This window comes from Chiroxiphia lanceolata, chromosome 3 (assembly GCF_009829145.1).
Source record: "Chiroxiphia lanceolata isolate bChiLan1 chromosome 3, bChiLan1.pri, whole genome shotgun sequence".
Taxonomy (NCBI): domain Eukaryota; kingdom Metazoa; phylum Chordata; class Aves; order Passeriformes; family Pipridae; genus Chiroxiphia; species Chiroxiphia lanceolata.
The window spans coordinates 37,521,528-37,543,992 of NC_045639.1; the positions used below are offsets into that span (position 1 = coordinate 37,521,528).

The 22,465-nt window shown below is 38.2% G+C and overlaps 1 protein-coding gene across 2 annotated transcripts in view; it reads right to left on the bottom strand.

Annotated features, from left to right (window-relative positions):
* The window catches only part of WDR64 (WD repeat domain 64), a 76,638-nt gene that overhangs the window by 4,642 nt on the left and 49,531 nt on the right, over positions 1 to 22,465 (bottom strand). The window contains exons 13-26 of one of the 2 annotated variants that reach the window (XM_032684512.1): positions 20,848 to 20,974; positions 18,737 to 18,885; positions 17,575 to 17,698; positions 16,152 to 16,321; positions 14,144 to 14,314; positions 13,159 to 13,289; positions 11,819 to 11,911; positions 8,160 to 8,247; positions 6,747 to 6,789; positions 5,390 to 5,523; positions 3,900 to 4,005; positions 2,186 to 2,247; positions 1,680 to 1,789; positions 1,042 to 1,224 (exon numbers count right to left, since the gene is read on the bottom strand). In XM_032684512.1, the coding sequence (XP_032540403.1) occupies positions 1,042 to 1,224; positions 1,680 to 1,789; positions 2,186 to 2,247; positions 3,900 to 4,005; positions 5,390 to 5,523; positions 6,747 to 6,789; positions 8,160 to 8,247; positions 11,819 to 11,911; positions 13,159 to 13,289; positions 14,144 to 14,314; positions 16,152 to 16,321; positions 17,575 to 17,698; positions 18,737 to 18,885; positions 20,848 to 20,974 (1,691 nt within the window). Of the gene's footprint in view, positions 1 to 1,041; positions 1,225 to 1,679; positions 1,790 to 2,185; positions 2,248 to 3,899; positions 4,006 to 5,389; positions 5,524 to 6,746; positions 6,790 to 8,159; positions 8,248 to 11,818; positions 11,912 to 13,158; positions 13,290 to 14,143; positions 14,315 to 16,151; positions 16,322 to 17,574; positions 17,699 to 18,736; positions 18,886 to 20,847; positions 20,975 to 22,465 lie in introns of those variants that run through there. The other variant, XR_004356452.1, reaches the window with a different exon arrangement.

The window sequence follows — 22,465 nt, forward strand, 5'->3', positions numbered from 1 at the left end:
CTAAAGGACTACAGGGGTTAGTCCTTCAAACACAGTCAAGCACTTCTCTCTATTGATGAGTTACTGTTCTGACTACAGTGAGACTACTCATATTAGCAAGAACTCCATGGAATAACAAGTGTTAGCAGGATACTGAATTAAATGGGGTAACAGTAAAACACCCTAGAGATTTTCCATTGTCCCAAAGTGCTTTGGTTAAAAGACAGCCTCATACTGCACATGCTATATGAAATCCTACCGTTAAAGCATGCATGACTTTTTAAGCCCTGAAATATTTTTTTTCCCAGATTTGGACTACATTGTTACTAAAGACACTTGTGTGTGTTGCCGCTGAAGATGTCTTCGTCAGTGTTTATGTTCACTTGGTCAACCCACTAATTAATGAACCAGGGAGTTCAGGACTAGAGATATGACTTAAATTAGAGGACCAAGGACCAATGAGTTATAACTAAGCCATATCCCTTGAGAACTCTACCTAGAAGAAAAGTCCAATGCTGCTATAAAACACACAACATTTATGCCAGTTTCAGAATGTCGTGATCTGTGAATCCATTATCCATGTACATGAATGTACCCATAAACATCTCATCAAATTTAAGATGATCACTTTTTAAACTGAAAGATTAAATTTGATTTATTCTTCTAGAAGGATTTGTGTTTTGGTTGAAACTATTAACATTAAGATTTGTCAATATGTTTTTGGGGACATCAGAAGTTTAGCAACTTCTCGAATATGAAAGTAACAGGCTGCTAACCTGAACAGTGTACGTAATATACAGACTATAAATAGGCTAAAAGCTGAGACAATGATCTAGTCATCAGTACTACTGAATTCAAATCTTGAACCTAATCATGACTGTCACCTAGTCATAACAATTAAAAGATTTATCCATGCTGGGTAAAAAACAACTTTAAAAAGGATTTTTCTAAATAACTCACAGTACTAATATTTTTCTGACCTTCAGGTGAAAGATGCTTTTAAAGTGTATTTTCAAAACTGTTTCCCCAATCATACATGAATGTAAATTTATGAGATCTTACTTGTCTTTGTCCAGCATGAGAGGATATTCAACCTTCTTTTCCATAGGCTTGCTTTCCTCTTTAATTATAGCAGTAAAGTTCTTAACATCAGGAGGCAAAATCAACCGACTGGTGTCTGATAATTCAAACTTCCTAGATTGCCCAAAGTAACCAAAATAGTATCCACTGTCAGCATGCCAAATCCTACAGACATAGTAGAAGCAGTGCCAAAGGACAGAAAGGAAAAATGGATACTTTTAGAAGTGGAACAAAAGTGAGAAAATACCTGTCTACAATAACAAGTTCTGCAGCACTGTTCTAGAGTTCAGTATGCTTGTCATAAAAGAACAACAAAGAGATTGAAGTTCACTGTATAATGTAATTTGAAAGTAAAAAAAATTTCAGAAGGTTGTTGTAAAAAACAGAAAACAAACAAACAGTTCACTTTATATTTATGAAACTGAGGAGTAAAGGTACCAATATCCCGAATTGTTCCTACAGTAAGGTGATGCCACCAGAGCAGGATCTACACAAAATTTCTTCAGTGATTTTATTTTTATTTTAAGTTTTAGCCTATATACAAGTCCAGCAAGAAGAGGAACTTTGAAGACAGTTCAACTGATCTGCCATAGCAGTAAAAGTATTCGTCATTTTTGTACCTGACAGAACCATCAATGGATGCTGTCACTACCACATTTTTCTCCTCTTCATGAAATAAGTCAACCACTTCAGTGTTGTGTGCCCTCCAGCAGAGCTTCTCCTTTACTTGCTGAGGGAAAAAAGCAACATAACCACATTTGAGGCAGTTCTGTATCCCACCATGGTTGCTAGCTTAGTTGACTTATCACCATGTCTTTCTGAAAATTAGAAGAGATGAAAAAGTAATCCCTCCATGAAACAGCCTGCAAATGGCATATGGTAGAAATGCCGCTCAATGGATAAATTAATTCTTAATGTACCTTCTTGGAACACAATGGAATAATGCTAACACCATTTAATTATATTTTTCTTGTTTTTCACAGCATCAAGTTATTATTTCAAGCACAACACATGATCTTTATATGCATGAAATATCTTTAGTCTCTCTAGAGCTCTGAATCCATTTTTCTCTCTCTTATCTTGGTATAATGTTCAAATTAAGAAAATCTGACAGATTTTTCCTTACTTTTTTTTTATTTTGTGAATCTTCTAAGAATGAGGCAATGTTCCAGCAGATAACATATCCCTCTGTTTAAGAAAGGAGAAAGCAAAACATCAACAAATTTCATTAGTGCTACACATTCACTTGTTGCTGCCGTTTGCTCTTAGTAAACACTGGGCAGAATAAAGCAGGTACTACAGGTCAGTCATTTTACAATGAATGTCACTATCTCATTGTCAAGCATAGAGTAAAAATAATGGACTATTAATTAATCAATATGCAAAGAAATGTATAAACTCATTTTGAGCAATGTGTAATTGACTGGAGAGGTTTGAAATGGAAAACACATAAAGTTTTTTCTTTAAATTACACGAGTGAAAAATAAGAGTCATCTTGCCAAGACAGTTTTCTATTGCACAGATGAGGTACAAAAGCTTCCTGGGGATTAAATTGGTTTTCAATCCTAGTAAAATGGACAACATTTAATTGTATACATAATGAAAGCTTAATGTTTTACAACCTTTTAGTGCACTCGTGAAACAAGAATCAAAGAACCACCTTCCTTGTGACCCGCAACTGCTAAGTTTCCTGCCTAGGCTCCCTCTTTCCTGATGAAGTTGCCTCATTTCTCATTTCTGCTACTAGACAGAGGAATCTTTTGTGTAATTCCAACTTTCATACTGGTCACATCTGATTTCTAGGACTGTACATCTCCAAGCAATGAGGCTGGCAGAGAAGTTGACCTTTTCCTAACAAGGAAAAATCTGTAATTGGAACAGGAATTTGGTAGCAGCATTGCAGAGAACAGTGCAAAAGGCACGAAAAACAAATACACAGTGACACAAACACAAAAAGGCAAAGGGAGAGTATCAAATCAATAGGTAATAACATGGATACTTTTCCACAACTAATTAAAATCCTGTTCAATGCATGCTGCCTCTCTGAACTCATTTACTGATTTGAATTAGAGAGGGTGGAAACTCCTCTTCATTTTCAGTGTCAATCTGTGGCTCAGTTTTGAAACAAATGGGAAAAAAATCCTCTTGTTCCATCCAATTTTTTACAACATAAGAGCAGGAAGTTGGCAGAAAACAGTTCTAATAGTTATTTGAGAAGAAAAGTGACACCTTAAAGTAAAAAAATCTCTTATGACAGACCCAGAGATGGAAAATTGCCAGAGTGATTCTAAAGGTTTGGACAAGAATCAGACAGCAGATAAACTCTTGGACATTTTGCCAAGTGAAAGCCAGATTTGGTGTCAAATTAGAAGTCTAGCAATGAGCTGCTAGCACAGACACAAGTGCTTTTCCATAGTAGCAGTGTACTGCTGGAGCCATTGCTGCGCACTCCGTAACAGTGTCAGAATCATGGCTCTTGGTACAGCCCCAGCTACAGCTTTTTATTTAGCATTATTACTATGGATCTGAAATTTTTGCTTGTTCTTAGCAGTAATCTTTGCCCTTGGTATTGATACCATAATTTAGATGGGAAGTATATGCAGGGCACGTGAGTCAAAAAAATTGTAATGTCTTTTATGAAAACAATGCTACTGATAATGCTATAATGCTAAGCTTTAATCTACCATCCTTTTATACGACAGAACACCTTTTTCAATTATTCAGTTATAGCTTTGATGGAAAAAATACGGCAACATTTGGACCTTCGTTTCCACATTTTTGGCACATTTACAGCGTGATATTTTGCGGTCCTACAGACTGCCCTGAAGATATTTACTCACCTTTACTGCCTGCCAAAAGCATTTTAGTGGAGATGTCTGTACACAGTACTGTCAGAGGACCTGAGGGATCTTTTGAAAATGGCAAAAGTTCTTTCATTAAGTCTCCCTAAAATAAATAAATACATACATACATAAGTAAACACCACATATTTATCTTATAATACTTACATTAAAAATAATAATGCACCAGAGGTCGAGTGCCATTGATTTTATCTATTCAGTATTGCTGAACTCACATCTATTCAGAAAGCTTCCAAAAAAGATAAATTCCTAAATCTACTGAATGACCAAGACAGCTGTGGTGTATTCTTCTGGATTGCTGTCTCTTGCGCATCAAAATAACAAGCTATTTAATTCTTCAGGCAATTCAGCCTAGTTGTACCTACCCCTAATTCACCACTTACCCCTCATTTGCTGCGGAATATCATCACTATGTACCTCATTTGCTATTGAAAAGTTGTTTCTTGTTGCGAATGGGCCCATGATGTCTCCTTCACCAACTTGCTATATTTTTCAAGTAAGCACCAGTAGACTTTCTCCCTTATTGCCTCTTCAGATTTGGGAGAACGTGAGGGAGAACGTCTTGCTGGTAAGGAGATTCTTGATTTTGTCATCCATGTAATGATGATTAAAATCATGCCAGTGATGACATCACTGTCATCTGAACTTGGAGATTTCTAAAGGAATCTAAGCAGACTAATATATCAATGATGAATTAAAAAAAAAACCAACAAAGCCCACACATACTCTACTTGGATACATTTACCATCATATTCTACTTTTGCATGAAACATCTGCAAGGTTACCTTTTCGTTCTGAAAAATTCTTTCTATGACTTGCCTTTGCTGGGATTCCTGTTAAAGCCTTACATGGCTGACCTATTATGATCACTGTCTGCCAGAATGACCAATATTACCTATCATATGACTTCCCCTTCTTGCTGTATTTACTTTGTACCTCTTGTTTAAAGTAACAAATTTTCTGGAATAGAGTCTTAGAAATCTGAGGTGATATGACAACTAAGCCTTCGGCACTCAGTTGCAGGACTGGCTTTTCAAGATCATAATAGTTGTAGGCACTATGTGTTAGAATACTATTCACTCCTGGTTTGTAAACCTCCTAGAGCTAGCTAGCTGGCTTGTGCAATGTTCCAGACATATTTCTCCTCTTCTGTGAGTAGGACACTGCCTTGCCTATCATCCTTTCTTAGAAGGCAAATGTTGTGAGTGAAAAATCAAATTCTAGACTTTCACTTAACTTTACAGTCAGTTTCAATTATTTCAAATAAGTTTCTGCATTTTCTACTTGCCATTACTCCCTGCTACAGTTATTAAAACAGAACTCATTTGTGTCCATGGAAGAAACTAATAAGCGAAAAATGCAATAAGTGTCTGCTTCTGCAATTGCTAGTTAAAATGCAATTTTCCAAAGTTTAGTGGAATTATCTTCTCAGTGGTCCAGTCCCATCCCAAAGACATTCAGCTAGTTACCTGACTACTCCATAGGCGGATACAGCCACTTGCATGAGCAGAAGCCAGTATTGGTGAGTGTCCTACTCTAGCCTTGGATGACTGTACATTCATCTTTGGGTATTGGATATTCTCAGATGTAGCTGTGTCTTCTGCTTTGGAACACAAATGATCATAAAAGTTATCAAAAACTTTTAGTAGTGCTTTTGAATGCACAAAAATTGCATAACACTAGAAAAAAAGGTGAATTTCAAAATAAACTCCATCATCAAGATAGCATTACTCTGAAAACACTACAGGTATAGATAAAGACAGGTGAAAAGAAATCAGAACAATCTTCATGATCTTATCTAAAACAACCAGAACTATTGCTCTGTGATGCAGGGAACCTCTATAGAGCAGAACCATTGATTTTACAGAAACTGCAAGCACAGGTGAGGGTGGAGAAGGAGTGCAAGACAGGGGTCATCAGGACAGCTGACAGGCTGTCATAACTAAATGGCACATCAATTCTGGAAGCATAGATTTCTATACTTATTTATTCTGTACTTATTTATTCAGTCCAAAACTTTTGCTAAATGCAAGGTGCAGGTCACAGAGAACCTTTTTGGAGTTTTTGCTGTGAATTCCCCAGAGCTGGAGATGCTGGCAGGTCCCATGAAGGTCCTCAGTCAAGTGGACATTCATTCAGTGGATGCAAGATCTAACAGGAGTGTCTGTTTCATTGGGCAGCTACAAGGCTTAGGAATATTCTTGTTTCAGGGCATGCTTTTTTTGCCAAATAACTTAAATTCGTATTGCAGATGATCAAATTTCTTGTTATTGGTAAATTCTGCTTTCCATCAGAGGATGTCTAAAAGATTCAGAAGAATCTAGAGGATTTGCTTCTTGCAAATTCACCAACTCAATTTGCACAGCTTTAACTCTTAAGCACTTGGCTCCCTCTTATGATTTTTTAAGGACATATATTATGAGAAGATTTTTCCTTCTAACATTTCACCCACTTTTGAGGATTTTGTCTGTGAGGCCATTCGCTCATGCTTGACTCAAGCTGGCTCTTGCTATTCTATTTCAGTAATTCATTGCCAGAATATTTATGTGGAAGAAAAGTCTGCGTAGTTGACATTTGCAAAAATTCTGAAAGGTGTCATCATGTCTACTTGGAAAGAACCAGCAATTAAGGCCTTGCATATCTTGCATCCTGGCCTGGCTTTTGCGAAATAACTGCAAATCAGGAGGGAGCAGATGATGATGTGATGTCATCCACTAGTGGCATCCCAATTATTCTAAACACAGTTTGCCAGACAAACTCAGTTTCCATAGTAATCTGGGCAGAACTCACAGATCAACACAGAGAACGAGAAACATTTTTTCATACCTGTTGTTATTTCAGTATTAACTTTATCAATTTCCACATTTTCCTAAAAGCAAGGAATAAAATGTAACAGAATTAGAAAATGGAACTTTGATGTAACTACAGAACAGTTCTCTAGTTGAAATTATTTTAAGAATTTAATTTTTTTAGTTGGAGGATTCAGATATTCCCCCAGTTTCCACTGGGGAAAGAATGTAAGATAAGATGCACTTCCTTTGAAGAGAATCAAAATAAGAGAAGAAAAAGTCATAAATTAAATTAACAGGAATTTAGGAGCATGTTAAATGTAAATTTGGCTGAATAGAAGTAGTTACTTAGGACAAGCAAAGTCAATAATTTACAATCATGTGAATGTAACCTAGATCTCTTTCATTTATAACATGCATATAGTCTTGTTACTGCCTTCAGCAAAAATTAACAAAGTGCATAAATACCAATAACATTTACTCACATCTGCATCTTCAGTAAGAGAATTGTCACAGTCTCTCATTTGTGCCTTACTATACAGGCTTCTGAGGATCCCCAAGGCTGACAGTAATCAGCCTCAAAAATTGCCAAGTCAAATAAGGCAGGAAAAACTATGCAGCCAGGAGTGTTTGAGGTATCTTAGAAGAAGTCAAGCCGCTTCAATCTCTTCCTACTTATTGATATGTAAAGTTTGATGTGTGGGGCTTTTGGGGATCTTTATAAGAGCTGCAAATGACTGTCCATGTTGTTATTCTAATGACTACACAGCACAGTATGTTGAATACTTTAGTTTGCAGATGCCAGTTAGGCCATGTCTACTTGGGAATCTATTGAAGTGCATGCCCTGAAACAAAATGCTGGTAAGAATATGAGATGTAGCAGGATTTTGCCTACTTATCTTTTGTTGCTTTGCAAATGCTTCTTCTGGCGTAGAAGGGCAAAAAGTGTCACAAAAACCGTAATGCTATCCTTAGCAAAAATAGAGAGATGTCTCAATCAGCAGACTGAGACACTGGCATATTAATGGTAAATCAAAAAAAAAAAGGTACTGTCATTTGAAAGAATGCATCCAAGCAGGGGTGGCTGCAATGTAGATGTGGTTCTGCTTTTATTCAGTACTTTATGATTTGACTGTTTTACCTTCTCCGTTGCATTTTTCTATACCCCCCATTTGAAATTCAGAATTGCTAGTGATAAGCATCTGACAAACACGTTTATAGTCAGCTATCCCGTGTATCACAGAGTGAGCTGACTGACAACGTATTCTTAATTGCCCACCTCAGTCAGTTTAGGTGAACAAAGTTCATTTCTCTGTAATTCCTGATATTTTGTTTTGTGCACAGTGTTATAGAGGCATTTTAGTAAGCTACAGGACTTTAAAACCAAAGCTGAAATGACAACAGAAATTTGTTTTGAATGCTACCAAATCCATGAAGGCATCATACCTACCTTATGTGGGTTCAAAGAACTGCTCTCATGCTCTGGGATGGCACTGACATCACCCCTCATGGCAGTAGAGGGCTGGGAACTCCTTTTCCTGTGTGAAAGAAAGTATTGAAGATCACTGACATTCTTGAAGACACTGTTTGATAACTGGAAATCAACATCACCCAGCATTATAAAGCAGAAAAATATAGCCTGAATTGACGAGACTGATTAGACACTGTCTCAGTGTGCCAAAAGGCAAGTGGCGGGCAGGACAACCGATCTGGCTGAACAGGGAGATTTTGAAGGAAATTAGGGTAAAGAAGAGAGCCTACCGATTATGGAAAAAAGGGCTGGCTACTCAGGAAGAGTTTAGGAATATAGTTAGGTCATGTAGAAAGAAAATTAGAGAGATGAAGGCACAACTTGAACTTTATCTTGCCACTTCTGTGAAGGATAACAAAAAGTCCTACAGATACATCAATAGCAAAAGGAGGGGCAAGGAAAACCTCCATTCTTTGTTTGACATGGGTAGGAACATAGTTATCAAAGATGAGGAAAAGGCTGAGGTATTTAACACTTTCTTGACCTCAGTTTTCAACAGTAAGACAGGTTGTCCTTAGGACAGCTGGCTTCTGGAGCTTGTAGAAAGAGCTAAGAATCTGAATAGTTCCCCTGTAATCCATGAGGAAACAGTTAGCGACCTGCTGAGCCACTTGGATCCCCACAAGTCTATGGGACCAGATGGGATCCACCCAAGGGTGATGAGGGAGCTGGCAGAAGAGCTCACCAAGCCGCTCTCCATCATCTACCAACAGTCTGGGCTCACTGAGGAGGTCCCAGACGATTGGAAGTTGGCGAATATCACGCCAATCCACAAAAAGGGCCGAAAGGAGGACCAGGGAAACTACAGGCCCGTCAGCCTGACCTCAGTGCCTGGCAAGGTTATGGAGCAAATCATCCTCAGTGCAATCACACAACACCTACAGGATGGACAAGGGATCAGACCCAGCCAGCACGGGTTTGGGAGGGGCAGGTCCTGTCTGACCAACCTGATCTCCTTTTATGATCAGGTGACCCACCTGGTGGATGAGGGGAAGGCTGTGGATGTGGTCTATCTGGACTTCAGCAAAGCCTTTGACACCATCTCCCACAGCATACTCCTGGAAAAGCTGGCAGCCCACAGCTTGGACAGGGGCACTCTGTGCTGGGTTAGGAACTGGCTGGAGGGCCGGGCCCAGAGAGTGCTGGTGAACGGTGCTGCATCCAGTTGGCAGCCGGTCACTAGTGGTGTCCCCCAGGGATCAGTGTTGGGCCCAGTTCTATTTAATATCTTTATTAATGATTTAGATGAGGGGATTGAGTCCACCATCAGCAAATTTACAGATGACACTAAGTTGGGGGGGAGTGTCGATGAGCTGGAAGGCAGGAGGGCTCTGCAGAGGGACCTGGATAGGCTGGAGAGTTGGGCTGATTCCAATGGGATGAGGTTCAACAAGGCCAAGTGCCGCGTCCTGCACTTTGGCCACAACAACCCCCTGCAGCGCTACAGGCTGGGGACAGAGTGGCTGGAGAGCAGCCAGGCAGAAAGGGACCTGCGAGTTTGGACTGACAGGAAGCTGAACACGAGCCAGCAGTGTGCCCAGGTGGCCAAGAAGGCCAATGGCATCCTGGCCTGGATCAGGAACAGTGTGGCCAACAGGTCCAGGGAAGTGATTGTTCCCCTGTACTCAGCACTGGTGAGGCCACACCTTGAGTACTGTGTCCAGTTCTGGGCCCCTCAGTTCAGGAAGGATATTGAGGTGCTGGAGCAGGTTCAGAGAAGAGCAACAAGGCTGGAGAAGGGACTCGAGCACAAGTCCTGTGAGGAGAGGCTGAGGGAACTGGGGTTGTTCAGCCTGGAGAAGAGGAGGCTCAGGGGAGACCTCATCACTCTCTACAGCTACCTGACAGGAGGTTGTAGCCAGGTGGGCGTTGGTCTCTTCTCCCAGGCAACTACTAGCAAGACAAGAGGGCATGGTCTTAAGCTGTGCCAGGGGAGGTTTAGGTTAGATATTAGGAAGAAATTCTTTGCAGAGAGGGTAATCAGGCATTGGAATGGGCTGCCCAGGGAAGTGGTGGATTCTCCGTCTCTGGAGGTTTTTAAGATGAGACTGGATGTGGCACTTAGTGCCATGGTCTAGTAACCAAGGCAGTGTTGGATCAAGGGTTGGACTTGATGATCTCGGAGGTCCCTTCCAACCCAGCTGATTCTATGATTCTATGACTAAGGGCTGTTGGTTTTGTATATTTATCAAAGTAACTTGGCAATATTTGCATATTACACAGCCAACCTCTCCTGTCAGGAGTTTTGAGGAAATTAAATCCATAGTACATCAAAAGTAACACTGGAACTCGTCCTCAAGAAGTAACAGGGAAAAATTCACTGCATGCCAATGGCTTGTTCCCTTTCATTTTACACAGTGCTTTGCTCTGCAAATAGTTTTTAATTAATTATAGAAACTTATTTTCAATCTGTTACAAAAATTCTCAGAAATAAGATTTTGTGGAAGAAAATCAGGAAAAAAAATTGAATGTGGTCTTTACCATTTTTGTTTCCAAGTCAAGAAAAGCTCAGACTATGCTATTGAGTGATTCTTTCCACATAATGTCACAGCTGCTCTGTTTTGGGGAGGAGTATTTGAATAAGTGAGATAATGTAAAACCCATCTAGAAAGTATGCAGATAGGGTAGTCTACTTAAATTTGGTCAGATGACCATGACTTTGCAATTTTAAGTGTCTAATTTTACAGACTTGCTAACATGCTTGAACATTTTGTGTATGTGTATGATCAAATTCATCCAGATACCTTCCTAATAAATACAATACATCCTAAGCCTATATGATTCAAAGTCATTGTAGAGAATTCATGTTCAATTAAGTGGCACACGCTATTACATGTAGTAAATGCAATAAGCTACTTGAAGGTTTTAAAGCAAGATAAGACCAACTTTATAACTCATGACAGCAAAAAAGCTGCCTAATTGCTAAAAGATAAAAGCTGCATAAGTATTTAAACCATACTGAGTCCTTTTGGCTGCCATTGCCTTTGCATATCCATTGGAAGGCAAGCACTTCTGAAGTTGTACAGGTGCAATGCCTTTCTCTCAACATGAGGACATTTGTCTAAAATTCTTTTCTTCATCCAACACTACCAGCCTATGACAGCTTCTAGTTTGTTTTAAGATGAAACTTGACACTACAAACTTAAAAAAAAAGAGAAATATATATATAATAATATATATAAAAATATACATATAAAGAAAAAATACTATAAAGAAAAAGCCTGCTGGCACACAGTTATCTCACAGAGATAAGAGCAAGTGAATCTACAGTACATAGGAAAACTGATACCTGGCAAAAGCTAACTTCTGTTGAATTTTTCAATAGAATTGAGACTTATGAGGTCATTTAGAGGACAAAAGGATATCTCAATGGAAAAAAGAACATGTAATATGGTTTGCTAAACATTACAAAGTTTTCAGGATGCAAAGCCAACTAACTGTCTGGACTTGAATTGATTAAATACAAATAAAATCTCAGTTTAAATCAGCTATCTTAGACAAACACTACATCTGTTTACTACAACAAAATTCCAAGTGATTGTGCCTGTCCTTGAGGAAGATAAAATGCATGGAGTTACCTGGAAGTAAAAGCACCATGTACAAGGAATAACATGGCATTGATTCCAGATTCTTGAGAAACTGAATCCTGGCTGTCTTCATTAGTTTCATGCCTGAAAATAAAGATGTTTGTACAGGATATGTCACATAGGTTGTGTATTGTTCCCAGAAAATGTTTCTAACTTAATTTGTAGTTAAAAAAATTAAACTTTTCATTTCCCAGAATACATATCACCTAAGTTTTAGACAGTTTTTCAGAATCAGTTAATCAGTTATGATGGATTAATGTCAGTGAAGATGGAATGATGAAAATTTCATTCAGCCAAGTATTTTCTTGAGAATTAGTATTGAAGAGACAAATAAAGTCTGCTATGTTGAAGTTAACTAGCTAAGTTAATGTTAGCATAGTATCTTGTTCCCAACATTCAAAAAGTCATCTGAACTCTCCTTACAAAGCATTGACTTTCCTGTCTTCCATGTATCCATATGAATTGCCTGCCTCATATATAGGGAGGCAAATACAAAGTAAGAGCCAGAGTCAGAACTGCAGTTAAGTTTTGATTATTTCCCATGGTACAGAAAGACTCAGCTCATTTTCTCACAAACATGCCAATTTTACACCTTAAGGACGTTGTGAAACTGTTGGGTAGGATAATTAAGTATTGACTTTTTATGGTTTTAAAAGGCATGTGTTCCTTCACCAGTACAGGAATACTTCCATGCTGCAGCACTGAGTCTAGCCAGAAATACTGCCATTGTTCACCTTACTGATGTAGCAGCTTAATGTGAGTAAGAGTAAATGGAACCATCCAAAGAGTGAGTACTCTTTGTCAATTTCTGTGAAAGATCTTTAATCTCAAACCTCCAAAACCACATCAGTTTTCTCCTCATTGGATGTGATTCCTAGTCTTCTAGGTATGTCCAGTGATACTGATAATGTAGAACATCTGGCATTATCATCTGAAGTAGCATTATTTCCAGCTGTCCTCCCAAACACAAAAATTTCCAAAATAAGGATGTTTCTACAGCTCAGTAGCAGCCTCCAGTCAATGACAGAGTGATTGACATAGTGAGAGTTTCCTTCAGTGGCAGTGCTGAGTTAGGTTAAACACTATTCTTAATTACATAATCCCTTCCCTAAATGACTCTCTCTCTTGATCACATCTCCTACCTGCACTGTCAGGACTAGCTAGCAAAGTAATTTGAAGTGGAAGGCAGGAGGGCCAATATAAATTGCTACTTTAATTCCTGCTTGTCAATCACCCTTTATATTTGGGCATCTTAGAATTTCCAGTATGCCATTTGGAAAGTTTGTATGAAATACTGGAGATCAAACGACCTCCATGAAAGCAATACTTACAGGCATCTCACAGAGGCAGATCTAAAATCCCACAAAATTATTTCACCATTTGCACTTCCTGTAGCTATCAAACTCCATCCTTCTACTTTTAAAACAGCAAAACAGTTAATTTCCACAGATGGTGCAAAATTCTACAAAGACAGTTAAAAGAAAAGTGTGAGTAGGAGCAACGTGGACACTAGGCAGTGAAATGTTTTAACTGTTAAACTAACAAAATGCCTAAACAGACAGTGTCTACAACAACTGCATTTTGGATGCTATTCTAATACTACTGTATTTGAGCTACATAGAAGCACCAGAAGGAAGCAGGGAGTGATAATATTGGGAGACTCCCTGCTGCAGAGAACAGGGCCTCCAACCTCACCTGCTATTTACAGCACAGTTGCAATTTGAGCATGTAAAAACAAGTGTAAGAGCTGAAGATAAATCAGAAGTAGGTATCTACGGATAAGTTAAAGGAATAAGTCACTTAACAGAGATATAATAACCTTTCCATAAACATCATCCAATCTGTTACAGAGTTAGTGAAATTTTACAAAACAGGACTTAAATCTCGGGGACTATTCAAGTTAAATTGGTCAACCATTGAAACATAAATTTGATATCTTATTTTACCAAAACAATAAGAAGAGAAAATAGAATCACTTTGATACTCAACTTGTTCTTTATGTGCCACTATTACTGAAGGTCAGCCTAGCTATAGTATAAATGGCATTTCATTTCTAGAAGAGTTTATTTGAGAACCTCAACTTACTATATTTTATAGGAATGAGAAGTGTATGTTCAGAACATCTCCTTTTGTGTATTTATTTCAATGTACTGAAAAGTACGGAATCATTGAATGAAAAAGGTTGGAAGAGACTGCAATGGGCAATACTTATTTGGTTCTTAACCTGTTGCTAAAACATTAAATCCTTGGGGGCACAATAAACATTTTACTTTCCAATCTTCTGTGAATGACGTGGAACTTTGAAGTGTTTCTCACCTCTGTATCATCACTCAGAGAACTGATGTTAGACAGCAGCCGAATAGATGGAAAAAAATCTTGTGAGGTGTCAGGCTTCAGTAACAGATATACAACTGGATTCCTTCGTGGAAAAGACACTGCATCAGGAAGCACCCATGCGACATGTAGATGCGTTTGAGTTGAGTCACCCTATTAAAATAACTGACTTAATGAGAGAGGAAGAAAAGGATTTCTCTAGTCATAAAAAAAAATTATAGCAAGTGTATATCCAAAGCTTGTTTTCTGTGCCAAATTACAAAAACGGTTACAGGTATCAACTAGAACATGCCTACAATGCAAACTGGAGTTTCATCCAGAGATATTCCAGCTCACCTTAAGTTACCTGCTGTTAGATTAGAAGCTGTGCAGCTGCGGAGTTCAGAGCTGTTAATCTTACTCAGTTTAACTACCTCCTTAAAATAAGCTGTCTCTTATTTATAGCTGTTTATTTCATTAACATTACTACTCTCCAGTTCACATCTACCAAAACATCCAGCAAAACTGGTGGTTGTTCCAAGTGTGAGAGAAGAAGCCACAGTTCAGCTACAGCCCCAAGTCACTGATTTCTCCTCATTGTGCCTAGAGGCAATTGGGAGTCACTTTGAGAGTTTTTCTGACTATAAGAAATAGTACCTGCTCTAACATTGATATTTCTGTCCATTTTGAGAAGTGTTACTGAAATCAGCTCCTTAGGTTTTCTACTGTTTTCATTGATGTCTTGAGCTCCAGAATGAAGAAATAATTAAGATTTTAGTAAATCTTATAATACTAAGTGTATCAAACAAGAAATACTTCTGGGGCAGGATTAAAAATTGAGAGATCTATAGTAGATTCCTGCAAAGGATGAAATGTTTTGGGCTGCTACTCCAGTTTACCTTGCTAATTACTATATTTGGAGCCTTTTAAAAGGCTAATAACAACCTGTATTTCTCATTATCACAGAAACATCTGTGGGAAAATGTAGATCTGCATATATGTGAACAGTATTAATGTACTTAGATTCATAGAGACTTGAAGGACATTGAACTCCTCACCAACCTGTTTGTCAAGGGATACATTTACATAATTTACAGTAAATGAACTGTTTAACAATTTCAGTAATAACACTTGGGAGCAATTGGTGTGATGGAGTATTTCAGAAAAGTCTGAATAGCAAAAGCAAACTCTGTATGAAACAGCTTTTTATTAGCAGGAGGCTCAAAAGGATAACTTATTTACTGAGATGAGAGCCTGTATGTTTTTTCCCCAAATGTATCATTTGTCTAAAAGTTATTGCTTCTCCCAACAACCTTTGCTCCCTTGTGCAGAGTAGATTTAAAGTTTCAGAAGAATTTTATCCCAAGTAAAACATTCCAATTTGAGACAGAAAATTCCACAGAAACATGGTTTGTATGAGAAATGAAACTATAATTATTATGAAACTATATAAATGAAATTATAGTAAGCTGCAAATGCATCTTGTTAGTTTTAGCTGAAGGGAACACAGAGTAGGTGCTCAAAATCAAGCCCAAAAAGTCAATCTGATTCGTGTTTCTTTGTATCAGTTCCTAAGAAGCCACTGTCTTAACCTAGTAATTTTAAACAAAAATAAAATAAAACAATCTTTTCACCAAAATATTCTCTTTAGAAACACTTTAAATAAGGTAAAAACCATCTATAGTAACAACAGCAATATTTTAAGGCCTTAAAGGATCTCTAACTACTGAAACCTTAATCACAAATGAAAAAGCAAATGCAAGGAAAGAAATGATCAGAATACTGAAAACCAGCAATGGACTAATGAACATTTCAACACTAGACAGAAAGGCAGAAAGCTAATTTGATGACATTGAAAAACTAGATTGTTCCTTGACAGTTTCTAAAAGTTCTGTTCTTTGACAGTTTCTAAAAGTTCATCTACTAATTAATGAAAAAGTCCTATTTTATCTCAAAATTTAGGGGCTACCAAATGAAATTAGGGAAAAAAAAAAAAGTCTATTTGAAAAACCTGAATGATTTTCATCTTCCCTCTCTGTTCCAAAACAAGAAGTGCATGTTGACTCTCTTCAGCCTTCAGATAGACTATCTTCAGTACGCGATGCTCATCTTCGCTGTGCTGGGCCAAAGGCAAGGCTTTAAATTCTTGCCCGCTTTCAAACTCCCAAATTTTCACTGTTCCTACACAGGGATGACAAAATATAGAATAGAGAATGAACTTCCATCCATACCCTGTGCTTCAAAGTCAGAAGCTTGAATAGGATCAAACAGGTTAAAAACAAGAAAAATGAAAATCCAACTTAAGGTTGAGAGCTAGGTCACTGGGCTTTCAATAATTTCAACAGTGTATGTGTTTCTTAGCAAAGCAGAATTAGGGACAAAAAAAAACACACCAGAAAACACCTTTACCACTATGCCCTCCATTCTTCCATCTTTTTTCCCATGTCTATTTTGTTCTGCAGCCCAGGATAAAAGACGACTTCTTACTTTACTTCTGTTTCTGGATAGCATTATCAGGGAGCAAAGTGTGAGAAGACTTCAAGTTCTGAGCTACATCAATGAGCAGAGGGACCTGATTGCTGGACTTATCCCACAGAGCTACTGGGGAGAAGGAGCTATAGAATTTTCTTAAGTGATGAAATTATTATATATAACTTCCCTTTTGTAAGACTTGACAGCATTCACCTTCTGTTGTGCTCTTAAGATCCATAATGCATGCAGTCTCTGCTCCCAAGCAGAAACAAGAAATATTAGCCAGTATGCTGTGTGGAAAAGGCCATCATCTCCTCTTCATGTGAGGCAGATTTCATATATTTTATATATTTTAATAATTCAGGTGTGTAGTCTTGAACATTTGAATGTGAGAATTATTCAGTCATGTTAACAAATCATAAAATTATTAAAGTTTCCTGAAGAATTCAGTGTGCATTTGTGTATTGGTGAGGTCTTGTCACGTTACCTAAAACTCATGCACCCTAAACAACAGATGTGAAAAATTAAGGAAAAATATATATACATCTATCTGTATCTATTAGTGTTCAGTGACTGCAGACACTATAAAATTGAGCTTAGATACTAGAAAATTTAAAACCTCCCATTCTTTATCTGCAGCTGTTTAATTATAGATCTAGATACTAAGTCTTATGAGGAAACAACTTTTCAGACCAAGAGCTTTGGAGACAGTCTTCCAGAAAGTAACAGACTATCAAAGTACCAGAGCCCAAGCAGCCAAAAATCACCTTTCTGTGAAGCACCTATCAAATAAAACCCAACCAAGACACCCTACACGCACTCTTTCCACAGACTGGCAGCTGTGCATTCAAAATTAATTCTGCTGTCACTGAGACAGTCAAGACAAAGAGTTCTGTCTGCTCACGTAATATGTCATTAAAAAAAAATGTAATAAAAATGTAGTAGTTATTTAATTGCTTTACCATCACATGCCCCAGTAGCAACATAAAAACCATTTATTTCAATGGCTGCACAGGTCACTTCAGTATTCACCCCATGTGCATCTTCGATTTGATATATCTGATATCCTGTTTCTAGGTCCCAGACCTGAAAAAATAATATGATAATTATTTGTAATACATCCTCTAAAACTTGTCACACAATGTGTTCTAATGTAATTGGAGAAATGACTGTCAATAGCAAATTTTCACTTCCTGTTGTCTCTGTTTCACATCTCTGTAACATCTCTGTTACAACAGCACACTACCAAGTTCTTTTACTGAAATACTAGTGTATTTTCCCTGAAAATGTCCCTGTCCCCAGAGAAGCTATTCTGGCAAGGGGAGCCTCTATGTAGTATGTATGCTGTGAGAAAGACCCCATGTAATTCATAGAGATTGATGTTAAATCAAATGAGTATTTACAGTGCAAAAGCAAATAAATCTAACTAGAAAGGATGGTTTCAGTTCGAATTTCGGTGCAGAATATAAAAATCAGGCTTTACATAAACATTTGTTCCAAAAATGTAGGAACTATCTCTGGTCATTATCTAATTCTTTTAGAAATGTAAGCAATGCATTAAAAAGTTGGTTGCTGTAGTGGGATAGCTCAGATTCAACTGGATTTATGAAGTAGCCACTGATTTCATATGCAGTATCTGGATCTGATTTTCTGCAGCACCAAATGCCCCAAACTATCTTGTAATTGTAATGGTGTAGCCATTGTGGTCTAGGGAAGGCAGGGTTTACAGTGAGAAATAACATCTTTACTGAGTGTATAAACTGAACAAGCCTATACACAAACCGGCTTTTTTCTGCAGGAATGGCACACATCACCAGCTGGCCCAATAAAAGATGCTACCTCTCTCTACAAATCTTGCCATCTAACCTACCAACAGCTGATGAAAACTACAGGTTCTTGATACCTCTGATGATCACTGTCACACTGTTAAAAAGAAAAGTTGGATCTTCTGAACCCAAATAGGGTTCATCATGGCTACCACTTCCCTGGAAGTCAAAAATAGCCACAAAACCAACACTTAGAATAATAAACACTAATAACTTATCAGATTGCCCAATAAATTATTCGAAACAAAAAAGCTGAGACTTTTATTTTTCACTATAAATGGTGACAACTTACACTCACCTTCAGTATTGACTCAGTGCAAATGGTGAGAAGCTGGTGAAGAGTCCTGTTGTAAATCAGAGCATTGATGCTTTTCTCATGTGTTTGTGGCAGCTGTCTTGTATCTTCTACCACGTTAGCTAGGGGATAAATATCAATGACATCTGAACCTGCACAGGGTGAGAAAAGTGAGAATATATATATTTTGTCCATTGTATCAGTTACTTTCCCTGGACACAAAAGGATTTTATGTAAACCATAGGGTTCGTTTGCGTTCTTCTGAAGAGGATAAGGAATATTTTCTGTTTCTTGAGAACACCTGTTCTCTGAAGCAGAAAACATTCACGCATGCTCCCCACAAAGCACCAGTTAAACAATGGCTAACTATTTACCTACCTTAACCATCTGCCCACCTTTGATAGGATTGATTCCCCCACAAATTACTAGGACTCATAAATCCCCTAGTCCCAGAGTCTAACTGTGAGATTTATCACTAAAATAAATTCTGGTACCTGCTTTGTTCTTACAGACAAAGCAATTCTATCTGCAGGGAATGATGACGTCTTTCCCGTACCTTCCTTTATACAGCACTGCAAGTCTGAATGGTGTTTTCCAGACACCTTCCAGTGTTCTTGGATTAGAAGAATTGCAAAGACAGAAGCAGATGGGAACAACAAGACAAAAGAAAGGACAAGGTCTGTACAATACGCTTAAGCCAGAATGCACATGCAGTATCACTGCCGATCTACCAGCACAGGAGTAGCAGTGAGTACACAGCAAAGGAGGCCAGCAGCTTGGAAAAAGGCACAGAAGGAAGGCTATGGCAAAATTCAAATGAAGCATGAAGGTGAGCTGTGATGTTATTGAACTACTAAGTGAAAATCTCCTCTGTAGAGCCAGGTACATATCAGTGATAATTAATTTGCTCACATATAGGCTCAGACCCTTGTCCTCTTCAGGGGCAAGGAGACATTCCCTTACGCTTTTAATAGAACCATTAACAGAGTCCAGGACCAGATTTTCACAAATATTTAGGCACTTATAGAATTATTATTTACAAGGGCAAAGTTACCTCATTTTGTCAAGGATTGATCTGTTTATATTCCCTACATTACTAAGCCTTGAAAATCTCACTAACTTGAATTTGAACTAAAGATAGTATTTGTATCCTTTAGTAATCAAAAGATTCAGCAGAAACTACCAGTTCACCGAAAACAAAATGTTTCACATTCATCTGAGATTTGACAAACTTTGCAAGCTTTGTGCCTTGTTTCTAATCCAAGCACAGAAAAATCTGTCTCCAAAGACAACTACCTTATTTTCCTGGTATGACTTAGGCCTTTATAGCTCCAGAAGAAGTTCAAAGCTGTTTTTTTCAGTGACTACATCTCTGGGGCAGATAAACCCTTCTGGTTTCAAGAGTCTCTGTCTTAGATACAGAAGACTAACATCCTTAGTGACAACTGCAAAGGTCTGGTCCCTCAGAGATTCCAGGCTCCCTGCTACAGAGTCAGCAAACAGAGCCCAGAATTGAGTTCCCATAATATTTTATCTGAGTCCCACAGAACTCAGATTGAGTTCCCACAATATTTTATTCCTCATCAGTCGAGCAGTATGTCTATTGACACTGCAGATTGTGAGGCTGTCTGTAGCTACTGAGTTAAGTAAGGAGTTTGAATATACTTGTGAGGGCTCCACAGAGACTTTATGTTGCTGTTTTGACCTCCAAATGGGAGGAGGAGGGTGCTAGAGGAATTGTTAGGGGAAGATCAGCAGCTTAGTAGCTTTCAAGAAATGACAAGTCTATAGAACAATATCTGTAGTTTAATTTTGCTATGGGATGCTCACCTCGCCTTCAGAGAAGCCTTTCTCGTTTCCTTTGGTTCTTGAATTTAATTCCTATGCTGCATATTTTCATGCATACTTTGATATTGAAATTAACACCAGATATAACCCACTTTAAAATGATCTTATTGTGCAAATATCCTTGCCTCTCAGTATTCTGTATATTCTCATATACTCTATTCCTGAACTCAACTTCAGTTGTATGCAATCATAAAGGAAATCACCATAAAAGAGATTGCATTCTAGGAGAAGGGTCATGCTCTCATACATCAACTGCAATAACATACCAGTGATAAGTATGCCATGATCATTGTCAAATACCATGGGAAAGGTATCCAGCTCTTCAGGACTCCCTTGATTATCATGGAAGACCTGCAGCGGTGCAAGGGTTTGTATATCCCACACTCTAAAAACCTAGAGGAAGAGAGAGAAGAGAAAAGCTAGTACTGTATCCTGATTGGATTGTCAACTACATTTTGTTTCTATGACAGTAATATTATAGCTTCCAATATAAATCACATTGTTAAGCATAGTACATCCCAAAATAAGCAATACAAATATAAGAGGTATCTCTTTACCCATTCTACTAAGCATAAAAGGTACAGAAAGTCTGAATTTTGTAATCTTGGCCTGATAAGTACACAGGAGAACCAGATCTCATGAGAATTGGTTCTACTCCTTGATGACAAGATGTCTCCATTGTGTCATAATTTTCAGTCACATACAGGTAAATGCCAGTTGTTTAAAAACTTATATTTGAACTGAACTATGAAATGGTGTGCAACAGTACACAGATAAATTTCAGAGGGTTCTGGATAAAGAAATTCCTGAAACTTTTAACTGACAGCAGATGTTGAAGAAAATCAGGATCAGGACACATTGCAGAAGTATCATTTTTATGCATCTAAAATTCTTGTGTTCTCCATAGGAAAATGCTACCAATCACAGTCAGGGTACCATCCTCTGAGAAGCACTAGAGGGATTAGATGTATTGGTTCTCACTTTTAGTTTCAACAGAAAACAGAGCACCTGCTTTAAACTCTTGAATTGCTCATCAATAATCGTATGTTAGCAGCACTTATTCATCCTTCCCGTTCAAAAGCTGTGTTGAACTTACTGCTATCCCATGCAAACTCTCTGATGAGGGGAAGAGGAGGAGCAGACACTGAGCTCTTCACTGTGGTGACCAGTGACAGGACCCCAGGGAATGGCCTGAAGTTGTGTCAGGGCAGGTTTAGGTTGGATATTAGAAAAAGGTTCTTCACCCAGAGGGTGGCTAGGCACTGGAACAGGCTCTCCAGGGAAGTGGTCACAGCACCAAGCCTGCCAGAGTTCAAGAAGTGTTTGGATGATACTCTGAAACACATGGTTTGACTCTGAGGGATGGTCCTGTGCAGGGTTAAGGGTTGGACTTGATGGTCCTTGTGGGTCCCTTCCAACTCTGCATATTCTGCGATTCTGTGATTCTTTAATATTGCAAGAATCCATGATTTAATTTCTCAGACCTCATGGCTTTCAGTGTGGTGTATTTCCCTGCACAATAACCCTACTATGCTCTCAGAAGTTATTCTGTCATCACATCTGCCTGCAATTCTTATTTACTTGCTAAAACTGTGGAGACTTTTATATAGGCATTTGTGCAAGTTGTTTGTATTTATTCGATTATGCTACTTTAGGGGGGGCTGCATTTTTAATTGAGATTTTAACACAAAGACACATGTTGGTACAATGCTTTTATCAATATTCTGAGTGTTGTGGGCATTGACGAAAGTCATAACCTGATTTTAAAGGATGTTACAGTGGATCCAGCAAAATTCAGAAAAGGAAGGGAAGAAACAGATACGTCAATCAGTGCTTAAACAGAGCAACTTTGGCAATTCATGCATGAGTGTTTAAGAATGTTAA